This window comes from Capricornis sumatraensis, chromosome 2 (assembly GCF_032405125.1).
Source record: "Capricornis sumatraensis isolate serow.1 chromosome 2, serow.2, whole genome shotgun sequence".
In the NCBI taxonomy this organism is placed as follows: Eukaryota; Metazoa; Chordata; class Mammalia; order Artiodactyla; family Bovidae; genus Capricornis; species Capricornis sumatraensis.
In genome coordinates this window covers 104,623,506-104,645,199 of record NC_091070.1, presented here as the reverse complement: position 1 = coordinate 104,645,199, position 21,694 = coordinate 104,623,506, and the positions used below count along the sequence as shown (strand labels likewise).

General features: G+C 38.7%; 1 protein-coding gene across 1 annotated transcript in view; it reads right to left on the bottom strand.

The window, feature by feature from the left end:
* TMCO1 (transmembrane and coiled-coil domains 1) overlaps nucleotides 1-21,694 on the bottom strand; it is a 60,954-nt gene that overhangs the window by 9,537 nt on the left and 29,723 nt on the right. Inside the window, exon 6 of the mRNA XM_068965277.1 lies at nucleotides 11,624-11,768. Within this exon, the coding sequence (XP_068821378.1) occupies nucleotides 11,624-11,768 (145 nt within the window). The remainder of the gene's footprint in view (nucleotides 1-11,623; nucleotides 11,769-21,694) is intronic.

The following is a 21,694-nucleotide window of genomic DNA, read 5'->3' as shown; positions in this document are numbered from 1 at the left end:
ACTAATTTAAAAAACACCCCAAGGGCAGGGGCAGGCGCTAACCTGTTTAAGAAAAAAAAACCTACCACTTTAAGAGTAACAGCTAACTTTCCATATCATTGGCATCTGATTATCATAATGTGGGGAGGCTGCACACTAAACCCTAAACCCGATTTCATCTTTGTGAAAATTTAGACTCAGAGCAGTTATATGACTCCCAAGAACATTAGGCTAGTAAGTAGCAATAAGAATCAAACCTTGGTGTTTTACTTTCAAATACTGTATTTCCTTGGGCTTAAAGAATCCACCTGCAATGCAGGAGACCTGGGTTTGATACCTGGGTTGGGAAGATCCCGTGGAGAAGAGAAAGGCTACCCACTCCAGGCCAGAATACGTCCCGATCCAGGAATCAAACCTGGGAAACAGGGAAAAATTACTGAAGCAGATAGATATCCTTATTCAACTTAATATTTATTATACCTCTATCATAATAAGGGGGCATGTTATGATAAGTTAAGTGTTAGTAGCTCAGTCATGTCAGACTCTGTGACCCCCATGGACTATAGCCCACCAGCTTCTCTGTCCATGGAATTCTCCAGGCAAGAATACTGAAGTATTTTGCTATTTAGTCTCCAGGGGACCTTCCTGACCCAGGAACTGAACCCAGGTCTTCTGCATTGCAGGCAGCTTCTTTACAATCTGAGCCAACGTTGTAATGGGAAGCCCTGATGTTATGATAATCATGGGACAATGCTATATAAGTTAGCGGTTGTTTTTGTTTGTTTTTCGCAGTTGTACTTAAGGTGATGCTCTTTTATAACCAGTTAGTACACTCCTACGCTCGGGGTATTGTCATGAAGGGACTAGAGCTAGCCGATTTAATCACACTATGACTCTCAGTAATGGAAGCTAGCCGATTTAATCACACTATGACTCTCAGTAATGGAAGTGGATTCTGGTTAACACTGTAGTGTGTGTGTGTGTGTGTGTGTGTGTGTGTGTGTGTGTACACTCAGTTGTCCAACTCTTTGCGACCCCATGGATGGTAGCCTACCAGGCTCCAGGTCCATGGGATTTTCCAGGCAAGAATACTGGAGTGGGCTGCCATTTCTTTCTCCAGGGGATCTTCCCAACCCAGGGATCGAACCTGGGTCTCCTGCATTGCAAACAGATGCTTTACTGTCTAAGCTACTAGGGAAGTGAACTGACATACGTAAATCTTTCATAAGATTATGGTCTCAAACTGGTGGTAAACTGATACTTCAGATTAACAGTGCTGGGTAAAAATGGTGACTAGTTATGGAAAACAGTGTGCTGATGCCTCAAAAAAATTAAACACAGAATTGCAGTATGATGGCAATTCTACCTGTGGAGTATAAAGGAAAAAGAAGTGAAAACAAGAACTCGGACATTCATATACCTGTGTTCACAGCAGCATTTCTCACAACAGCCAAAAGGCAGAAGCAGTCCTTTGGCAGATGAATAGATAAAAAAAAAACGGTATATACATACAATGGAAAGTTGGTTCACTCTTAAAAAGGAAATTCTCACATATGCTACAACATGGATGAACCCTGAAAACATTCCAGTTACAAAAGGACTTCAGTATGATTCTACATTTATGAGGGCAAATTCACAAACACCAAGAGTCAAAATCACAGAGGCAGAAATTAGAATGGTGGTTGCCAGGGACTGAGGGGAGAGGATAATGGAGATTTAGTGTTTAACGGGCACAGATTTTCTGTTTGGGAAGATGAAAAATTCTAGAAGTAGATAATGGTGATGGTTGTACAACAACACGCAATGTACTTAATGTCAAAGAAATGAACGATTAAAACAGTGTATTTTCTGTGATATTTATTTTACCAAGATAAATGAAAAAGATTAAAAGTACTGGAATTACTGAGTACAGGAAATCAGAAAGTAGTTTCTGGGCATAAGAGAGCACTGCACTTTCCTTGGGAAAACTGCTACTAGGGGCAGTCACACTGACAATTTTAAACCTGAGACTCTGCAAGTGTGACATGTATGTTTTGACCCCCTCCTTCATACTCTTTTACTCTAGGATCTCAGATAACATTGTTTAACCCATCCTATGGCACCCAAATCCAAAAGACCTGATGATCTACACAAGGTGTGAAGAAAGGAGGAGCGTCCTTAGTCAAACACAGATGTTCAAATTTCAAAGAGAAAATATTAATTAGATTCACTCCATTCAAATAAAAATCAAATTCAAGAATTATCATTCACCTCACTGCATCTTACGACCCTCTAGCTTCTTGGTCTTTGAAAAAAATGGGGAGGCAAACTTTGATCTCAAATGAATCCATGTTTTCATGTTTTTTCTCATAAAAATCACACAAAAGTTGGCAAAGAACAAAAGAGAAAAGAAAGAATAAATAAGGTATGCCAGTATTAACTCCAACTGGATTGAGCCATGACTATATAAGAAACTAACAAATAGTAGAAGAAAACAAAGACGAATTTCTGTATATCTTTAATAAAAGACTAATAAGAAAAAAACCCAAAACTCCAGCAAACAAAATTTTGCACGGCAAAAACCATACTAAGTAAAACTGAAACACAAACAACAGTTTGCAAAAATTATTAGTAACTTAGAGCACACAGGGCTAAACTCCCTAAGAGCAAAAAATTAAGAAAATGACCAACAATCCAATAGTGAAACAGGCAAAAAGCATACAGTGTCTCACCTACCAAAGAAAGAAAAAAATACATGAGTAGCTCTTAGACAAACAGAGATGCTCAATCCAAATGCAAATTAAAACTACAATGAGAGAGCAATTCTTACCTAATACACACTAAAAACGCCAAAGTTCAACAATTTCTACTGGAGGTTGGGGGCAATTATGAATTTTCATACATAGCGATAGGGAGTAAAAAGTGGTATAACCTTAATTTGCCAAGTCTGTAAGTTTATATTTGGGTACAGTATCTACTGTTTTGTTTCACACATGCCTTTTAGGTGCATACTACGTACTCGATATAGATTCTTTAAGGTATATACAGGAAATTAAGAAATCACTACCTTGAATTGGGGAGGAAAGGATAACATACATGACAATTACAAGTAGACAAAAACAAATTAAAAAATCCTGTAGTGTAAGGCAGAGTATGACCAATCACTAAAGAAATTTGAATCATTCTATGTTAGTTTCCTCATCACTTAATCAATTTCACAACCTCAACACAAAAACAATTCATTATGTTTTCTCAAAATTACTTTATGCTACAGTATGTATCTGAAATCAAGTGGCCTATTTCTTTGCCTAAGAATGGTCTCATTGAGGGAATTGTATTCTATACTCTGAAAGTCTCATATTTTATGATGCTTGTTTCACAGGCATCTACAGAGTCAAATCTTATATAACCTAAGATCCTAAAAAAACAAATAGAACAACAGAAGAAAATATGGAAAGAGCAAGTGAATACGGATTTTAATTAAAAGAAAGAGGCAAATATTCCACATAAAAACTTCAAATGCTGAACTATTTCAGACTGGATTTAAGTTCATAATCCTCCTGTTAGTATACATACTAAGAAGTGGGGAAAGGAATATAGAAACTTTTGGCAGCTAATAAAGAAAACATTATAAAAGTAGGTCATTTTAGGAATTTTTCAAAGATTTTTAATATCTCAGAATACCTATACTAGCGCTCCATATACTTTTCTCTTATTAATATCAGCGCAGAGAACTGGACAAACCGAAATTAAAAGTATGAAGATACATCCTCCTTGGCTGAAAAGAAATACTAAGCTTCTTTTTGGCTGCCCATTCTCTCCTCCCACCCTTCTTGGGGTATTCAGTAAGGAGGTACTTCATTAAGCTCTCCAGTCTAGCATCTGTAGACATTCTTCCTTTACCTTTCTAGCACATACTACACACTCTTGGTTCCCGGAGTAGCATGGCTGGCTGCTCTATCGCCTGTTTTTAGAAATAAAGTTCCACTGGAATACAGCAACACTCATTCATTTACTTATTTTCTAGGGCTGTTTTCATAACACAATGGAAGAGTTTGCAAAAGTCTGCCTGAACCCTGTTGCCTGTTTTTTGCAAATAAAGTTTTGTTGGAACATAGCCCCACTTATTCCTTTACATTTTGTCTAGTGCTGTATTCATACTATAATGGCAGAGTTGAGTTGCTGTGATAAAAACTGTATGGTCTGAAAAGTAAATACAAAAATATTCATCACCTAGACCCATACAAAGTAGTGAGCAAATAGAAAGTTTGCTGATTACCATGGTAAATGACCTCATGAAATTAACTGCTATACATATACCTCACCAGAATTTCTGAAATAACTGAAAGGAGTTTAAAGACTAGCTTGAGCTGAACTTTCTCAACATCATTCTTAACATTTACTTCACTTAAGAAAATGCTACAGTTTTCAGATGGTGATTTCTAGGTAATGAAGTCCAGGTAGCAGTACAAACACAAAAAGGCAAAATGGTTTTCTGAGAAGGCCTTACAAATAACTGGGAAAAGAAGAGCAGTGAAAGGCAAAGGAGAAAAGGAAAGACATATCCATATGAATGCTAAGTTCCAAAGAATAGCAAGGAGGGATAAGAAAGCCTTCCTAAGTGAATAATGTGAAGAAATAGAGGAAAATATCAGAATGGGAAAAACGAGAGATCTCTTCAAGAAAATTAGAAGGGAACATTTCATGCAAACACGGGCACAATAAAGAAAAGAAATGGTATGGACCTAACAGAAGCAGAAGATATTAAGAAAAGGTGGCAAGAACACACAGACCTATACAAAAAAAGATCTTCATGACCCAGATAACCATGATGGTATGGTCACTGACATAGAGTCAGACATCCTGGAGTGCAAAGTCAAGTGGTCCTTAGGAAGGAAGCATCACTATGAACAAAGCTAGTGGAGGTGATGGCATTCCAGTTGAGCTATTTTAAAGCTTCAAAGATGATGCTATTAAAGTGCTGCATTCAATATGCCAGCAAATTTGGAAAACTCACCAGTAGCCACAGGACTGGAAAAGGTCAGTTTTCATTCCAATCCCAAAGAAAGGCAATGCCAAAGAACATTCAAACTACTGCACAACTGCACTCATTTCACATGTTAGCAAAGTAATGCTCAAAATTCTCCAAGCTAGGCTTCAACAGTACGTGAACTGAGAACGTCCATATGTTCAAGCTGGATTTAGAAAAGGCAGAGGAAGCAGAGATCAAATTGCCAACATCTGTTGGATCACAGAGAAAGCAAGAGAATTCCAGAAAAACATCTACTTCTGCTTCACTGACTATGCTAAACCTTTGACTGTGTGGATCCCAACAAACTGGAAAATTCTTAAAGACATAGGAATACCAGAACACCTTACTTGCCGCCTGAGAAACATGTACGCAGTCAAGAAGCAACAGTTGTAACTAGACATGGAGCAACAGACTGGTTCAAAATTGGGAAAGGAGTATGTCAAGGCTGTATACTGTCACCCTGCTTGTTTAACTTATATACAGAAAGTGAGTGAGTGAGTGAAGTCGCTCAGTTGTGTCCGACTCTTTGTGACCCCATGGACTGTAGCCTACCAAGCTCCTCTGTCCATGGGATTTTCCAGGCAATAGTCCTGGAGTGGATTGCCATTTCCTTCTCCAGGGGATCTTCCCGACCCAGGGATCGAACCTGGGTCTCCTGCATTGTAGACAGACGCTTTACCGTCTGAGCCACCAGGGAAGTCGAACATATGCAGAGAACATCATGCAAAATGCCAGGCTAGACGAAGCACAAGCTGGAATTAAGATTGCCTGGAGAAATATCAATGTCCTCAGATACGCAGATGACACCACCCTTATAACAGAAAGCAAAGAGGAACGAAAGAGCCTCTTGGTGAGGATGAAAGAGGAGACTGAAAAAGCTGGCTTAAAACTCAACATTCAAAAAACTATGACCGTGGCATCCAGTCCCATCACCTCATGGCAAAATAGATGGGAAAACAATGGAAACGGTGACAGACTTTATTTTCCCGGGCTCCAAAGTTACTGCGGCTGATGACTGCAGCCTGAAATTAAAAGACGCTTGCACCTTGTAAGAAAAGCTATGACAAACCTAAGTGAAGTGAAAGTTGCTCAGTCCTGTTCGACTCTTTGTTTGTGACCCCATGGACTGTATAGTCCATAGATTCTCCAGGCCAGAATACTGGAGTGGGTAGCCATTTCCTTCTCTTAGGGATCTTCCCAACCCAGGGATCAAACTCAGGTCTCCTTCACTGCAGGCAGATTCTTAACCAACTGAGCCACAAAGAAGCCCAAGCATATTGGAGTAGGTATCCTATCCCTTTTCCAATGGATCTTTCTGACCCAGGAATTGAACCAGGGTCTCCCGCATTGTAGGTGCATTCTTTACCAGCTGAGGTACCAGGGAAGTCTAGACAGCATGTTAAAAAGTGGAGACATTACATTACTGACAAAGGTCTGTATAGTCAAAGCTATGATTTTTCCAGTAGTCATATATGGATGTGAGAGTTGGACCATAAAGAAGGCTGAAAGCTGAAGAATTGATGCTTTTGAACTGTGATGCTGGAGAAGACTCCTGAGAGTCCCTTGGACTGCAAGGAGATCAAGCCAGTCAATCCTAAAGGAAATCAGCCTTGAATATTCACTGGAGGGACTGATGCTGAAGTTCCCATACATTGGCCACCTGATGTGAAGAGTCAAGTCATTAGAAAAGACCCGGATGTTGGCAAAGGTTGAAGGCAGGAGGAGAAAGGGATGACTGAGGATGGTTGGATGGCATCACCGACTCAATAGATATGAATTTAGGCAAGCTCTGGGAAATGGTGATGGACAGGGAAGCCTGGCGTGCTGCAGTCCGTGGGGTTGCAGAGCCAGACACGACTGAGTGACTGAACAACAACAACCGTAGATTCCTGGTGGCCGAGTGGTTAGGATTCTGTGTTTCACTGATGTGGCCTGAGTTTAATCCCTGGCCAGGGAACTGAGATCCCAGAAACCTCGAGAGAGGGTCAAAAAAAGAAAAAGAAAAAAAAGAACCTGGCCTTCTTTGGTGGCTTAGTGGTAAAGAATTCACCTGCCAATGCAGGACACACAGGTTGGATCCCTGGTCTGGGAAGATCCCATAGGTGGCAGAACAAAACTCAGCCCGAGTGCTACAACTATTGGGCCTGTGCTCCAGAGCCCAGGAACTGCAACCATTGAACCCACGTGCTGCAGCTACTGAAGCCTGCATGCCCTCAAGCCTGCGCTCTGCAAAAAGAGAGGCCACTGCAGTAAGAAGCCTTCACAATGCAATGAAGAGCAGCCCCTGCTCGCTGCAATTAGAGAAAGGCCCACATGGCAACAAAAACCCAGCACAGCCAAAAATATATAAATAAAATTATTTAAAACTGCAACAACAGAAAACCACCAAAAAACTATTGTGAGTAATCAAAAACATAGTAGAAACATCTTTGTAATTAAAATAGAATTGCAACGCATGTAATTAAAATAGCATTGCTCCTTGTTGCTTAAGGCAGAATGTATACATCATTGTATTTTATTAATATTTTCAGTTCAGTTCAGTTCAGTCGCTCAGTCGTGTCCAACTCTTTGCAACCCCATGAACCACAGCACGTCAGGCCTCCCTGCCCATCACCAACTCCCGAAGTCCACCCAACCCATGTCTATTGAGTCAGTGATGCCATCCAACCATCTCATGCTCTGTCGTCTCCTTCTCCTCCTGCCCTCAATCTTTCCCAGCATCAGGGCCTTTTCAAATGAGTCAGCTCTTTGCATCAGGTGGCCAAAGTACTGGAGTTTCAGCTTCAGCATCAGTTCTCCCAATGAACACCCAGGACTGATCTCCTTTAGGATGGACTGGTTGGGTCTCTTTGCAGTCCAAGGAACTCTCAAGAGTCTTCTCCAACACCACAGTTCAAAAGAATCAGTTCTTCAGTGCTCAGCTTTCTTTATAGTTCAACTCTCACATCCATACATGACCACTGGAAAAACCATAGCCTTGACTGCTGCTGCTGCTGCTAAGTCGCTTCAGTCGTGTCCGACTCTGTGCGACCCCATAGACGGCAGCCCACCAGGCTCCGCCATCCCTGGGATTCGCCAGGCAAGAATACTGGAGTGGGTTGCCATTTCCTTCTCCAATGCATGAAAGTGAAAAGTGAAAGTGAAGTCTCTCAGTCTTGTCTGACTCTTTGCGGACCCCATGGACTGCAGCCTACCAGGCTCCTCCGTCCATGGGATTTTCCAGGCAAGAGTACTGGAGTGGGGTGCCGTTGCCTTCTCCACAGCCTTGACTAGACAAATGTTTGTTGACAAAACAATGTCTTTGCTTCTTAATATGCTATCTAGGTTGGTCATAACTTTCTTTCCACGGAGTAAGCGTCCTTTAATTTCATGGCTGCAATCACCATCTGCAGTGATTTTGGAGCCCCCCAAAATAAAGTCATCCACTGTTTCCACTGTTCCCCCATCTATTAGCCATGAAGCGATGGGACCAGATGGCATGATCTGTTTTCTGAATGTTAAGCCAACTTTTTCACTCTCCTCTTTCACTTTCATCAAAAGGCACTTTAGTTATTCTTTACTTTCTGCCATAAGGGTGGTGTTATCTGCATATCTGAGGCTATTGGTATTTTTCCCAGCAATCTTGATTCCAGCTTGTGCTTCTTCCAGCCCAGCGTTTCTCATGATGTACTCAACATAGAAGTTAAATAAGCAGGGTGACAATATACAGCCTTGACGTTCTCCTTTTCCTATTTGGAACCAGTCTGGTGTTCCATGTCCAGTTCTAACTGTTGCTTCCTCACCTGCATACAGGTTTCTCCAGAGGCAGGTCAGGTGGTCTGGTATTCCCATTTATTTCAGAATTTTCCACAGTTGATTGTGATCCACACAGTCAAAGGCTTTGGCATAGTCAATAAAGCAGACATAGATGTTTTTCTGGAACTCTCTTGCTTTTTTCATGATCCAGTGGATGCTGGCAATTTGATCACTGGTTCCTCTGCCTTTTCTAAAAACAGCTTGAACACCTGGAAGTTCATGGTTCACGTATTGCTGGAGCCTGGCTTGGAGAATTTTGAGCATTACTTTGCTAGCGTGTGAGATGAGTGCAATTGTGCGGTAATTTGAGCATTCTTTGGCATTGCCTTTCTTTGGGATTGGAATGAAAACTGACCTTTTCCAGTCCTGTGACTGCTGCTGAGTTTTCCAAATTTGCTGGCATACTGAGTGTAGCACTTTCACAGCATCATCTTTCAGGATTTGAAATAGCTCAACTGGAATGCCATCACCTCCACTACCTTTGTTTGTAGTGATGCTTCCTAAGGCCCACTTGACTTCACATTAATATTTTGTCTCTAGTTTTAATATCTCATTTTTAATCAAATTTAAGAGCAATAGACCTCTATTAAACCAACAAAGAGAATCATATTGTCACTGTCTTGGGTTTTACCTTGGATAAGCCAAAATGCTAAAGCATTTCAAAAGATGTAGTACACACCTCAATTATACAAGATGCTGGGAAAGACTGTGGGCAGGAGGAGAAGGGAGCGACACAGGATGAGGTGGTTGGATGGCATTACCAACTCAATGGACATGAGTTTGAGCAAACTCTGGGCGATAGTGAAGGACAGAGGAGCCTGCTGTGCCTGCAGTCCATGGGGTCACAAAGAGTCAAGAGATGACAGAGTGACTGAACACCACCACAAGAATGCAACTTCCTGCTGGACACACCCACTTAACTGCCCCAGAGACAACTCAAACAGCATGTCTTCCAACCAACCTACTTCTCTGTTCTCTTTTTTCATCCTCCATTTGGTCACCAAAGCCATAATGTTGAAGTCACCTTAGTTTCTCCTTTCTCACATTAAATCATTCATTAAATTCTGCTAGCTTACATCTATATTTCTCAACATTGTCCCCTCCTCAATCATTTCAGCACTGTAATAATTTAGAACAAAGTGATTTTTTACTGCTGCTGCTGCCAAGTCGCTTCAGTCGTGTCCGACTCTGTGCGACCCCATGGACGGCAGCCCACCAGGCTCCCCCGTCCCTGGAATTCTGCAGGCAAGAACACCTGAGTGGGTTGCCATTTCCTTCTCCAATGCATGAAAGTGAAGTTGCTCAGTCGGGTCCAACTCTTAGCGATCTCATGGACAGCAGACTACCAGGCTCCTCCGTCCATGGGATTTTCCAGGCAAGAGTAGTGGAGTGGGGACTACTCTATTAGTTTTCTGTTATTTCTGCATGTGGTCATGTCCCCCTCACATCTATCCTTCAGAAGCAGTAAGTATAAGAAAATGATTTCAGGAAGCCTGAAAACTTGGTTGCATTTAACATGCAAAAGAAGAAGGTGGGAAGCATCCAAATAGAAGAAAGAATATTCACAAAAAGCAAGTCTGGCCGAGTGGAGAATGAAAACTGCCAGATACGTCAGAATAGTTGGAGCGCTGGGTGAGGAGAGAGATAAGGTAGGGAGAGCATTAAGTGCTAAGGTCATGAAGACCTTTGTGAACTTCTAATTATAATTCCGTTTCCTATTGACTCACACATGGCAGACCAATCCAAAAACCTGCTGCCACAGACAATATTCAGAGGAAGAAGAAAAACAACTCTGAATCATTTATGCAACAAACACTGAAATGATCATACTCATACCTCCCCACCATATCATGTGCCAACCTCCTCCCTATAATGCCTACTGAATGGCAGCATGTTCAAACACTGAATAATTCCCTGAAATGTGAAGAGTTCTAGAGCAAGAGACTTTAACCTCTCTTATTTTTTAAAGTCCCATCTCAAAAGCCACTTTATTATTTCAACCTTGCTGCCTGAATCGTCTGCCACTAACTGGACGCTAAGTCTCTCTTCCAGGCTCTCACAATCCTATCTGACTTTGTTCTCACTATTTTTCACTATGAATATCTGATCATCACGTTGCCTGAATGTAAACTCTACAATTCAGACTTTATCTCAACTGTGACTAACTTAAAGTCACCAAACTATTATGTTTACTTGTGTTCCTGTAGTGCCACATGAGAGAAGGCAGTGGCACCCCACTCCAGTACTCTTGCCTGGAAAATCCCATAGATGGAGGAGCCCAGAAGGCTGCAGTCCATGGCGTCGCTGAGGGTCGGACACAACTGAGCGACTTCACTTTCACTTTTCACTTTCATGCATTGGAGAAGGAAATGGCAACCTACTCCAGTGTTCTTGCCTGGAGAATCCCAGGGACAGGGGAGCCGGTGGGCTGCCATCTATGGGGTCGCACAGAGTCAGACACGACTGAAGCGACTTAGCAGCAGCAGCAGTGCCAAAAGGCACTGGTGAATAAAGAAGCAATGATAGTGGGAATGGAAAATCCACTCTTTACTTTTTGACCTTTAGATAGCCGCAATAAAGAAGAAACTTAAGACTGCTCTTCAAAATGAGATGAAAACCACGTGTGACTTTATGATCACTCTCCATCCCTAAGGATCAGTAATCTAAACTATAGACATTTAAAACAGTTTCAGAGGATACTCTGGAATTCTGAAACAAGCAACTGAAAGATCTCAGTAGCAACAGGTGGACACTTCCAGTATCACACAAATAGACATTAATTTAGGGTGTGAGAGCAAGAAAGGAGGTACATATGAAATAGATGATGTGGGCACTCACCTGTCGAATTGACATGGTACAGAGAATATACAGGAAGATGAAGGAACAGTCTGTGGTGTCATCCCCAAGCAGATTTCGGTGAGAGAGTCCTTGGATATAGGATAGGGGGGTGAAAGGGAGCTTTGCCACCACTCTGCCATCAAATCTAAACAGGAAAGAGCAGAGAACTGTTATTTTCAGAAGGCTGACAAACTTAGTTCCGGAGAGAATTTGGGACAGAAACAGAACTTTAAGTCTCTTGATCTCTAAAACACCAAGAAATGGTGATATTCTAAAAATATATTTGTAGTATAAGGATATAAGGAGATTTTTTTTCCCATTAATCTTTTTTTAAACTATAGATTCTTAGTTTTTTCAATATCAAGATATTTAACACGCTGAAAAAGTATTGAGGACTCCAGAAAGGTTTTATTTAGAGGTTTCATCTATTATCGATATTACTATTTAATAAATTAAAACTGAGAAATTTTAAAATATTTGTCAAATCACTTAAAAAACAGCAATACTCAGTATATGTTAACAAAGTATGTTTATGAAAAACAACATTATTTTCCATACAAAAGAAGAATTCACTGAGAAGAAAGGCTTCTTCCTTCCTCCCCCTCAATCTCACAGCTGCTTCATTACTTGGGCTGTTACAGTATTACACACCCTATGAAGCCTTTGGAAAATTCCACCATACATTCATGAGAGAATGAAAGTGAAGAAGGCAAGAAAAAAAAATCTTAGAATTATTACAATAATTTTTACCTCAAGGACCTAAAAGTTTGAGACTGCCAGCATTCCCCAAACCATACTTTTGAGAAGGACTGTTCTAAACCATGACATCAATAAGATTTTAAGAATCCTCTTTTCCAAGAGTCAAAGATTCCCAGTATACACCTTAAACATGAAATTCATGGAATATACACAGTGGTGAATGAAAAATAGTATACATAATATTCTGAGATAACTTTTAACATACTTCTAATATTTAAAATTAATTCCTTTTATTTTTTCTAAAACAGAAAAGAAAAATATTTTGAAGAGGAAAAGCTTATAAAAAAGCTAGAAGTATATATCAGTGTTTATTTTGAGGTGCTGGGGATATGAGCTTCTTTTATACTTTTCAATAAGTTGTATAATCAGACAAAGAGAATTATAAAATTAATGTGATTAAGGATAGTGATACTTCACAATATTAGAAAAGTATATGACTGCATCAGTTAAATTATCCAAATAAAGTCCTTACTTTCAGTTATAATGTCCAGAACATTTGCTTTTAAAAACTGTATTTATTTTATTCCTCTCTGGTTGTGCTAGGTCCTCATTGCTGCCTGTGAACTTTCTCCAGCTGTGGTGAGCAGAGGCTAGTCTCTGTTGTGACACATGGGCTTCCCATTGCGGTGACTGCCCTTGCTGCGGAGCACAGAGCTAGACGCAGACTTCAGTAGCTGCAGCACCGGGCTCAGCAGTTGTGAAGCATGGGCTCTAGAATGCAGGTTCAGTAGCTGTGGTACATGGGTTTAGCTGCTCTGTGGTATGTGGAATCTTCCCAGACCAGGGATGCAACCTGTGTCCCCTGCACTGACAGGCAGGTTCTTATACACCGTACCACCAGGGAAGTCCAAGAACATTCCCTTAAAAAAAAAATGCTTGGTATCTGCACTGGCAGGCAGGTTCTTATACACCGTACCACCAGGGAAGTCCAAGAACATTCCCTTTAAAAAAAAAACACTTGGTATTTAGAATGTTTCCATAGAGGGAGAGGGAAAAGAGAGGTAGCATTACTACCTTTTCCTTTGGAGGAAAAAAGTTCCTAAATATCCATCCATATAAACTTGTGAGTTTTGAGGTACCAGGGATATGAGCTTTATAAATATATATTTATAAATATATAAATATTATAAAATATAAATATTTTGAGCTTCTTACATAGTTGAACTCCACAGAAAATATAACAGAATGAAATAGACATATTCTATAAATACATATGATTATCCAGTTACTACTTTGAACTGTCTTCCTAGTATATATTTACAGAGGGAAAGGGCTCAATCCTGAAGTGCTGTTACTTGGATATGACAAAAAAAACTGAAATAAATATAGACAAAAATGTTTATCCTTCTTATTGCTAACATATGCACCCCCAAATTCACCTTCTATAGTCATTTTATTTCTTATTTTTAATTTGAAATTGTAACCAAAACAAAAACTTTTTACAACTAATAAATGAATTCAATAAAATTTTAAGACAGAAATCAACCTACAAAAATCAGTTGTACGTCTATGTGAAGTGAAAGTTGCTCAGTCGTGTCCAACTCTTTGCGACCCCATGGACTATACAGACCATGGAATTCTCCACGTCAGGATACTGGAGTGCGTAGCCATTCCCTTCTCCAAGGGATCTTCCCAACCCAGGAATCAAACCCAGGTCTTCCGCATTGCAGGTGGATTCTTTACCAGCTGAGTTACAAGGGAAGCCCAAGGATACTGGAGTGGGTAGCCTATCCCTTCTGCAGGGGATCTTCCCAATCCAAGAATCAAACTGGGGTCTCCTGCATTGTAGGTGGATTCTTTACCAACTGAGCTATCAGGGAAGCCCTACACAGATACACGCACACAAAATCCCATTACAACAGCATCATTAATGTAAGTAACATTTAATCAAAGTTAATCAAGGAAGTGAAAGATATTTACGCTAAAAACTGTAAGACATTGATAAACTGAAGATGACACAAATATATGGAAAGATATCCATGTTCATAGATTGGAAGAATTAATATTGTTAAAATGTCCATACTGGGACTTCCTTGGTAGTCCAGTGGTTAAGACTGTGCCTTGCAATGTGAGGGCTGTGGGTTTGACCCCTGGTTGGGGAACTAAGAGCCCATGTGTTACAGGGGAACTAAGCGCCCACGTGTTACAGGGGAACTAAGCCCGTGTGCTACAACTACTTAGCCTGAGTACCCCAACAAAGATCCAACCAGCAGAATAAATAAATAAATAAATATCAAAAAGAAAAAACATGTCCATACAATCCAAAGTCATCCCTATATCCAATATAATCTCTTATCAAAATTCTACTTTTCACAAAAATAGAAAAATTAATACTAAAACCCATATGGAATCACAAAAAAGATCTTGAACAGGCAAAGCAGTCTTGAGAAAGCTGGAGGCATCAAACCTTCCGATTTCAAATGTGCAGTCATCAAACAAATACGACACTGGCACAAAGACAGACATGTGGACCAATGGAACAGAATGAAGAGCTCAGAAATAAACCCTGTCAACTAGTATTTGACAAGGGAGCAAAGAATTCTCAAGGGGAGAAGAATAGTCTCTTCAGTAGATGATGCTGGGTAAACTAGATATTCACACATAAGAGAATGACACCAGACGCCTATCAAAAACCACCCACAAAAATTAACTCAAAATGGATTAAGAATTTAAACATGAGATCTGAAACCATGAAACTTCTAGAAGGAAACATTGGGAAAAAGCTCCTTGACACAGCTCTTGGCAAAGATTTTTTGGGTATGACACCAAAAGCACAAATGTGACCACATCAAACAAAAAAGCTTCTGCTCAGCAAATGAAACAACAAAATGAAAATGCAAACTATGGAATAAGAGAAAATATTTGTAAACCATATATCTGTTAAAAAGTTAATATCCAAAATATAGAAGGATCTGTACAATAGCAAAACTCTTCCAAATAATCCAATTAAAATGGATTCAGGCATTTTTCTGAAAAAGACATACAAATGGCTAAGAAGTACATGAAAAGATGGTCAATACTACTAACCATCAGGGAAATGCAAATTAAAGCCATGTGATTTCATCTCTCACTTGTTAGAATGACTATTACCAAAAGGACAAGAGATAACAAATGCTGGGCACTATTTGTGTGAATATAAATTGGTACAGCCACTATGAAAACAACATGAATGTTCCTCAAAAAATTAAAAACAGAACTACCATATGATTCAGAAATCCCATTTCTAGCTATTTAGCCAAAGAAACTGAAATAAACTACTGTCTCAAAGAGATATGTACTCCCATGTCACTGCAGTAGTATTCACAATAACCAAGGTATGGAAACCACCTAAGTGCCACCAACAGACGAATAGATAAAGGAAATGTGAATATATATATACACACACACATCTATACATGTATATATATACTGTGCACAAGTCTGACAGAGAAAGACAAATACTGTATGGCATCACCTACACGTGGAATCTAAAAAAAGCTTAACTCTTAGAGAACGAGATTGGTGGTTGCCAGAGGATGGGAGGTGAGAGAAACAGGGAGATGTTGGTCAAAGGGTACAAACTTCCAGTTTTAAGACTGGGCATCTAATGTACAGAATAGTAATTATATTTAATACTACTGCATTGTATACTTGAAATTTGCTAAGAGAGTAAATCTTAATTAGTCTTACCACCACAACAACAAACTGATATTTATGTGAAGGATTTGTTAACTAACCTTATTGTGGTAATCGTTTCACAATACATGCACCAATATATATACCAAACTATCACTCTATACATCTTAAACGTACACAGTATTCTATATTATATGTCAACTATATATCTCAATAAAGCTGGAAAAAAGCTTTTAAAAAAGAGAGAAGGGACTTCCCTGGCAGTCCAGTGGTTAGGATTCCACACTTCCACTGCAGGGGGCATGGGTTGCTGGCTGGGGAACTAAGATCCCACATGCCGAGTGGCACAGCCAAATAAATAAGTAAAAGTAAAAAAAAATTTAAAGAAAAAGAGAAAATCTTTTATGTTCTATAAGTAAATTATTCATTTACGTGAACCTGAAAATTCAGTATGAGACTTTAGACTGGCTACAAAAATGAATTAAAAAAAAATACCCTTCAAATTCAGTTTTTCAGGAGATTGGAAGCTTGCTACAGGAATAGCTAAGTGAATTGGTGTCTAGCCTAATAATGAAAAGAGTTGGGGAGAGAAAGAAAAGGTACAGAGAGAGACATGGCTTATAAAAGGTTGATTATCTCTCCAAGTGTACTTACTCTCTGCAATTCCAAAGGGAAGGACCACTACTTATGAAGAGAACAAGGTTTATTTTGGCCCAATAAAAAGAACCATTTTCAAACCCTACATACTACTGATAAACTATATTATGTCAGAAACCATCAAGCTCCTCACTATTGAAAATAATTGAAAAGGGGATGGAAAATTATCTGCTAGAGGTATTATTGGAGGGATTTCTGTACTGACACAGAAGTAATGTGTTAAACGACTTTAAAGATCACTTCTAAGATTATAATGTTTCGACTGTATGGAAATAATCCAGAAGAGAAATTAAATAGAAATAAATAATTGATAATAATTAAATATAGTGCCTCCTATTGCTTCTCTGGCAATCTAGGAGCTCAAGTCCTTCCCATATAGTCTAAGCTGAGGCTTTTTCTTATCAACACATTTTAAGATGAGAATGGGTATTACAGGTAATGTATTACATTCTACAATAAACAGATGATCAAGGTGAAACTAAGAGAAATTATGCTAAAGAACAGTGATTGTTCAGTACAATCAAAATATGTACTAGACCTTTAAGACTTCTTTTGATGTGGACCATTTTTAAAGTTTTTACTGAATTTGTTACAATATTGTTTATGGTTTTGGTTTTTTTTGGCTGCAAGGCATGTGGGCTCTTAGTTTCCCAACCAGGGGTCGAACTCACATTCCCTGCACTGAAAAACAAAGTTTTATACTGGGGAAGTCCCAAAATATGCATTCGACTTTTAATTTCACATGAGGGCTTATAAAAATAGTTACAGCCTTTAACTTCTAGGTGCTCACAATCCTAGACACGAGAAATATATATATATATATATATATATATATATATATATATATATATATATATATATATATATATATTTTATGTACAGGACACAAATATCAGGAAGAAGAAAAAACATGAATACAGTCCAGTAATCATGCTCTTTGTAATCTATCCAAAGGAGCAGAAAATATGTTCACACACACAAAAAAAACCTATACACAGATGTTTCTGGAAGGATTATTCATAACTGCCAACTGATAAGTTACAATGGTACTTCATTATTACCCAAACTTCATAGGTTACTTTAGGGTTCACTCTTGTTTCTTTCTGTTTTTAGTACTTATTTACTTATTTGGCTGTTCTGGGTCTTCACTGTAGCACGCAGAATCTTTAGCGGCGGCATGCAGGATCTAGTTCCCTGACCAGCAACTGAACCAGGCCTGCTGCACTGGGAGTGTGGAGTCTTAGTCACTGAATGACCAGGCAAGAACCATTCTTGGGTTTTAATAAATGTACAGCAAAATGTATCACCATTAAGTATCACACAGAATAGTTTTACACTAAAAAAAAAATTTTCTGTGCTCTGCTTATTCCCTCCCTCATAGCTGATTCCTGGCAACCACTGATCTTTCTACTACTATCTCCATAGTTTTATCTTTCATATAGTATGTAGCCTTTTCAGATTGATTTCTTTCACTTAATAGTATGCATTTAAGGTTCCTTCATGTCCTCACATGGCCAATAGCCTATTTCTTTTTAGCAATGAATAATATTCTACTGTATGGATATTCCCACAGTTTATCCATTTATCAACTGATTGCTTCCAAGTTATGACACTTATCAATAAAGCTGTGTGAAAGTTTCTGGGTGGAAAGTCTTCAACTCATCTGGGTTCACTTTCACTTTTCATTCTACATTATTCTATACTGTGTGAATTTTTTAGAAGTATTTGTGTCTCACTAGTGTAAGAAAATTCTTGTTTTAGAACTTTGGAATCAAAATTCTTTGGTTCTGATGTACATTCCTGGTTAAGACCTACTGCATAAGCTTCAGAAGCTATGTGATATATCATGAACTAGTCATTTCTAATCATCAGGGAAAATATGTTATTTACTCCCTACTTAGTACTGACAACAGCTAAGAGCTTGGTAAAGTTGGAAACTAAACATCAAAATAAATTACAGATGAAACAAAATTTATTTAAATATTAAATAAACTATATAATCGGATATAAGAAGGGTACTACTTATACAACAGAAAAGTAACATAAAAATTAATATTGCCCATGTATCTCCAAAAGGAGAGTTTAATATGTAAAGAATTCTCTTAAAAAGAAATTAAGGGGAAGAACATGAACTAGAAATTTAGAAATAGTAAAAGCATAATAAGTAAATGAAAAGATGCTAAACATCACCAGAAATTGCAAATTAAAAAAATAAACTTTTTTCAACTATTAGATTTACAAATATTAAACAGATACATAATTTCTAGTGATGACAAATATATACAGAAAGAACTATTCACAAGCCCTGAGGACAGTAACCTAAAAACATAAATTAATAAAAACTTTTCTAGGGCAATTTCCTGGTGGTCCAGTGGTCAGGGCTCTATGCTTTCACTGCCATGGGTCCAGGTTCAATTTCTGGTTGGGGAACTGAGCTTCCCTAATACCACAAAGCACAGCCAAACAAAAAGCGACATTGTAGAGAACAATTTCTATCAAAACTTTACCCAAGCAATATTTGTAGGATATACACAGGGAAAAAATAAGTATACGTATACTGGTGTATACACTACCTGTGAAAATTCTGTGTGAAGATTTACAGAAGAGTACATATGTAAGGTACAAATGGAATACTTACAGACGATAAAAATGATTATGCAGAGTTCACATGTACTGTATTTTAAAGATTACCATAGGGGACTTCCCTGGTGGTCTAGTGGTTAAGAATTTGCATTGCAAGGCAGGGGATGAGTGTTCAGATCCTTGGTTGAGAGCTACAGAGCAACTAAGCCCACGCCCCACAACTACTGAGCCCAGGTGCTCTGGAGCCTGCACACTACAACTAGGGAGTCTGTGCACTACAGTGAGAGAGTCCGCATGACGCAGTGAAGATCCAGCGTACCACAGCTGACACCTGACCTGGCCAAATAGAACAAATAAACATTTTTAAAAATAAATAAAAATTAAAAATGACCACAGGTAACTATAGCAGACTACAAAACAGCCATTTGGGGTTATAAAAATTAATACATATAAATATCTAAATGTTTGTACATATACAGAAAAAGTACAAGCCTTGAAAGGACATTTCAGGAAGGCAGAGTGATTTTTACTTTATATTTTATACAATTATATACTATTGGAATTTTTCCAGTAAGAATCTATTCAATAATTAGAGAAAAAATGCACTGAGAGATTCCATTTTAGAGGAAAAATATGACATTGGAGAAAAAATACATTGGAGGGACTTCCCTGACGGTCCAATGGTTACGAATCCACCTTGCAGGGATCAATCCAAGAAGATACAACAATTACAAATATTTATGCATATAATATAGGAGCACAATACAAAAAGCAAATGCTAACAACCATAAAAGGGGAAATTGAGAGTAAAACAATAACAGTTGGGGATTTTAACATCCCACTTACACCAAAGGACAGATCATCTACACAGAAAATTAATAACACAAGCCTTAAAGCACACATTATACCAGACGGCCCTAATTGATATCTTTAGGACATTTCATCCCCAAACAGCAGAATCCACTTTTTTCTCAACTGAACAAAGAATATTCTCCAGGACAGATCACAGCTTGGGTCACAAATCAAGCCTTGGTAAATTTAAGAAAACTGAAACCCTATCAAGCATCTTTTCTGACCACAAGGCTATGAGACTAAGTATCAATTACAGGGAAAAAACCTGTAAAAAAACCACAAACACAAGGAGGCTAAACAACACACTTCTCAATAACCAAGAGGTCACTGAAGACACTAAAAGATAATTTATAAAATACCTAGAAACAAATCCAGGCTAGAATACTGGAGTCGGAGGCCTTTCTCTTCTCCTGGATACTTCCATGAACCAGGGGTCGAACCCAGATCTCCCACATTGCAGGCAGATTTTTTACCAGTTGAGCCACAAGCGAAGCCCAACAATACTGGAGTGGGTGGCCTACCCCTTCTCCAGTGGATCTTCCCAACCCAGGAATCAAACCAGGGTCTCCTGCATTACAGGCGGATTCTTTACCAACCTAGAGGGTGCAGCAAAAGCAGTTCTAAGAGGGAAGTTTATAGTAATACAAACCTACCTCAAGAGATGAGAAAAACATCAAATCAACAACCTGATGTTACACCTAAAGTAACTAGAGGAAGAAGGACAAAAAACCCCAAAGACAGTAGAAGGAAAGAAATCATAAATATCAGAGCGGAAATTAATGGGGAAAAATGAAAAAAAAAATAGCAAAGATCAATAAAACTAAAAAAACTTTGAGAAAATAAACAAAATGGACAAACCACTAGCCAGATTCATCAAGAAGAAAAGGGAGAAGACTTAAATCAATAAAATTAGAAATGAAAAAGAAGATGTTACAACAGACAATGCAAAAATACAAAGGATCAGAAGAGGCTACTAAGAGCAACTATATGCCAGTAAAACGGACAACCTGGAAGAAATGGACAAGTTCTTAGCAAAGTACAACCTTCCAAAACTGAACTCAGAAGAAACAGAAATCATAAATAGACCAATTACAAGCACTGAAATTGAAACTGTGATAAAAAATCTTCCAACAAACAAACGCCCAGAGCCAGATGGCTTCACAGGTGAATTCTACCAAACATTTAGAGAAGAGCTAACATCTCTTTTGCTCAAACTCTTCCAGAAAACTGCAGAGGAAGGAAAACTCCCAAATTAATTCTAAGAGGCCACCATCACCTTGATACTAAAACAAGACAAAGATACCACCAAAAGAGAAAACAACAGGCCAATATGAACATAGATGCAAAAATCTTCAACAAAATTCTAGCAAACAGAATCCAACAACAGATTAAATCATACACCAGGATCAAGTGGGGTTTACCCCAGGTATGCGAGGTTTACCCCAATATATGCAAATCAATCAATTTGATACACCATATTAACAAACTGAAAGATAAAAACCATATGATCACCTCAACAGATGCAGAGAAAGCTTTCAACAAAATTCAACACCCATTTATGATAAAAAAAAAAAAACAACACAACAAATCTCTTTAGATTAGGCC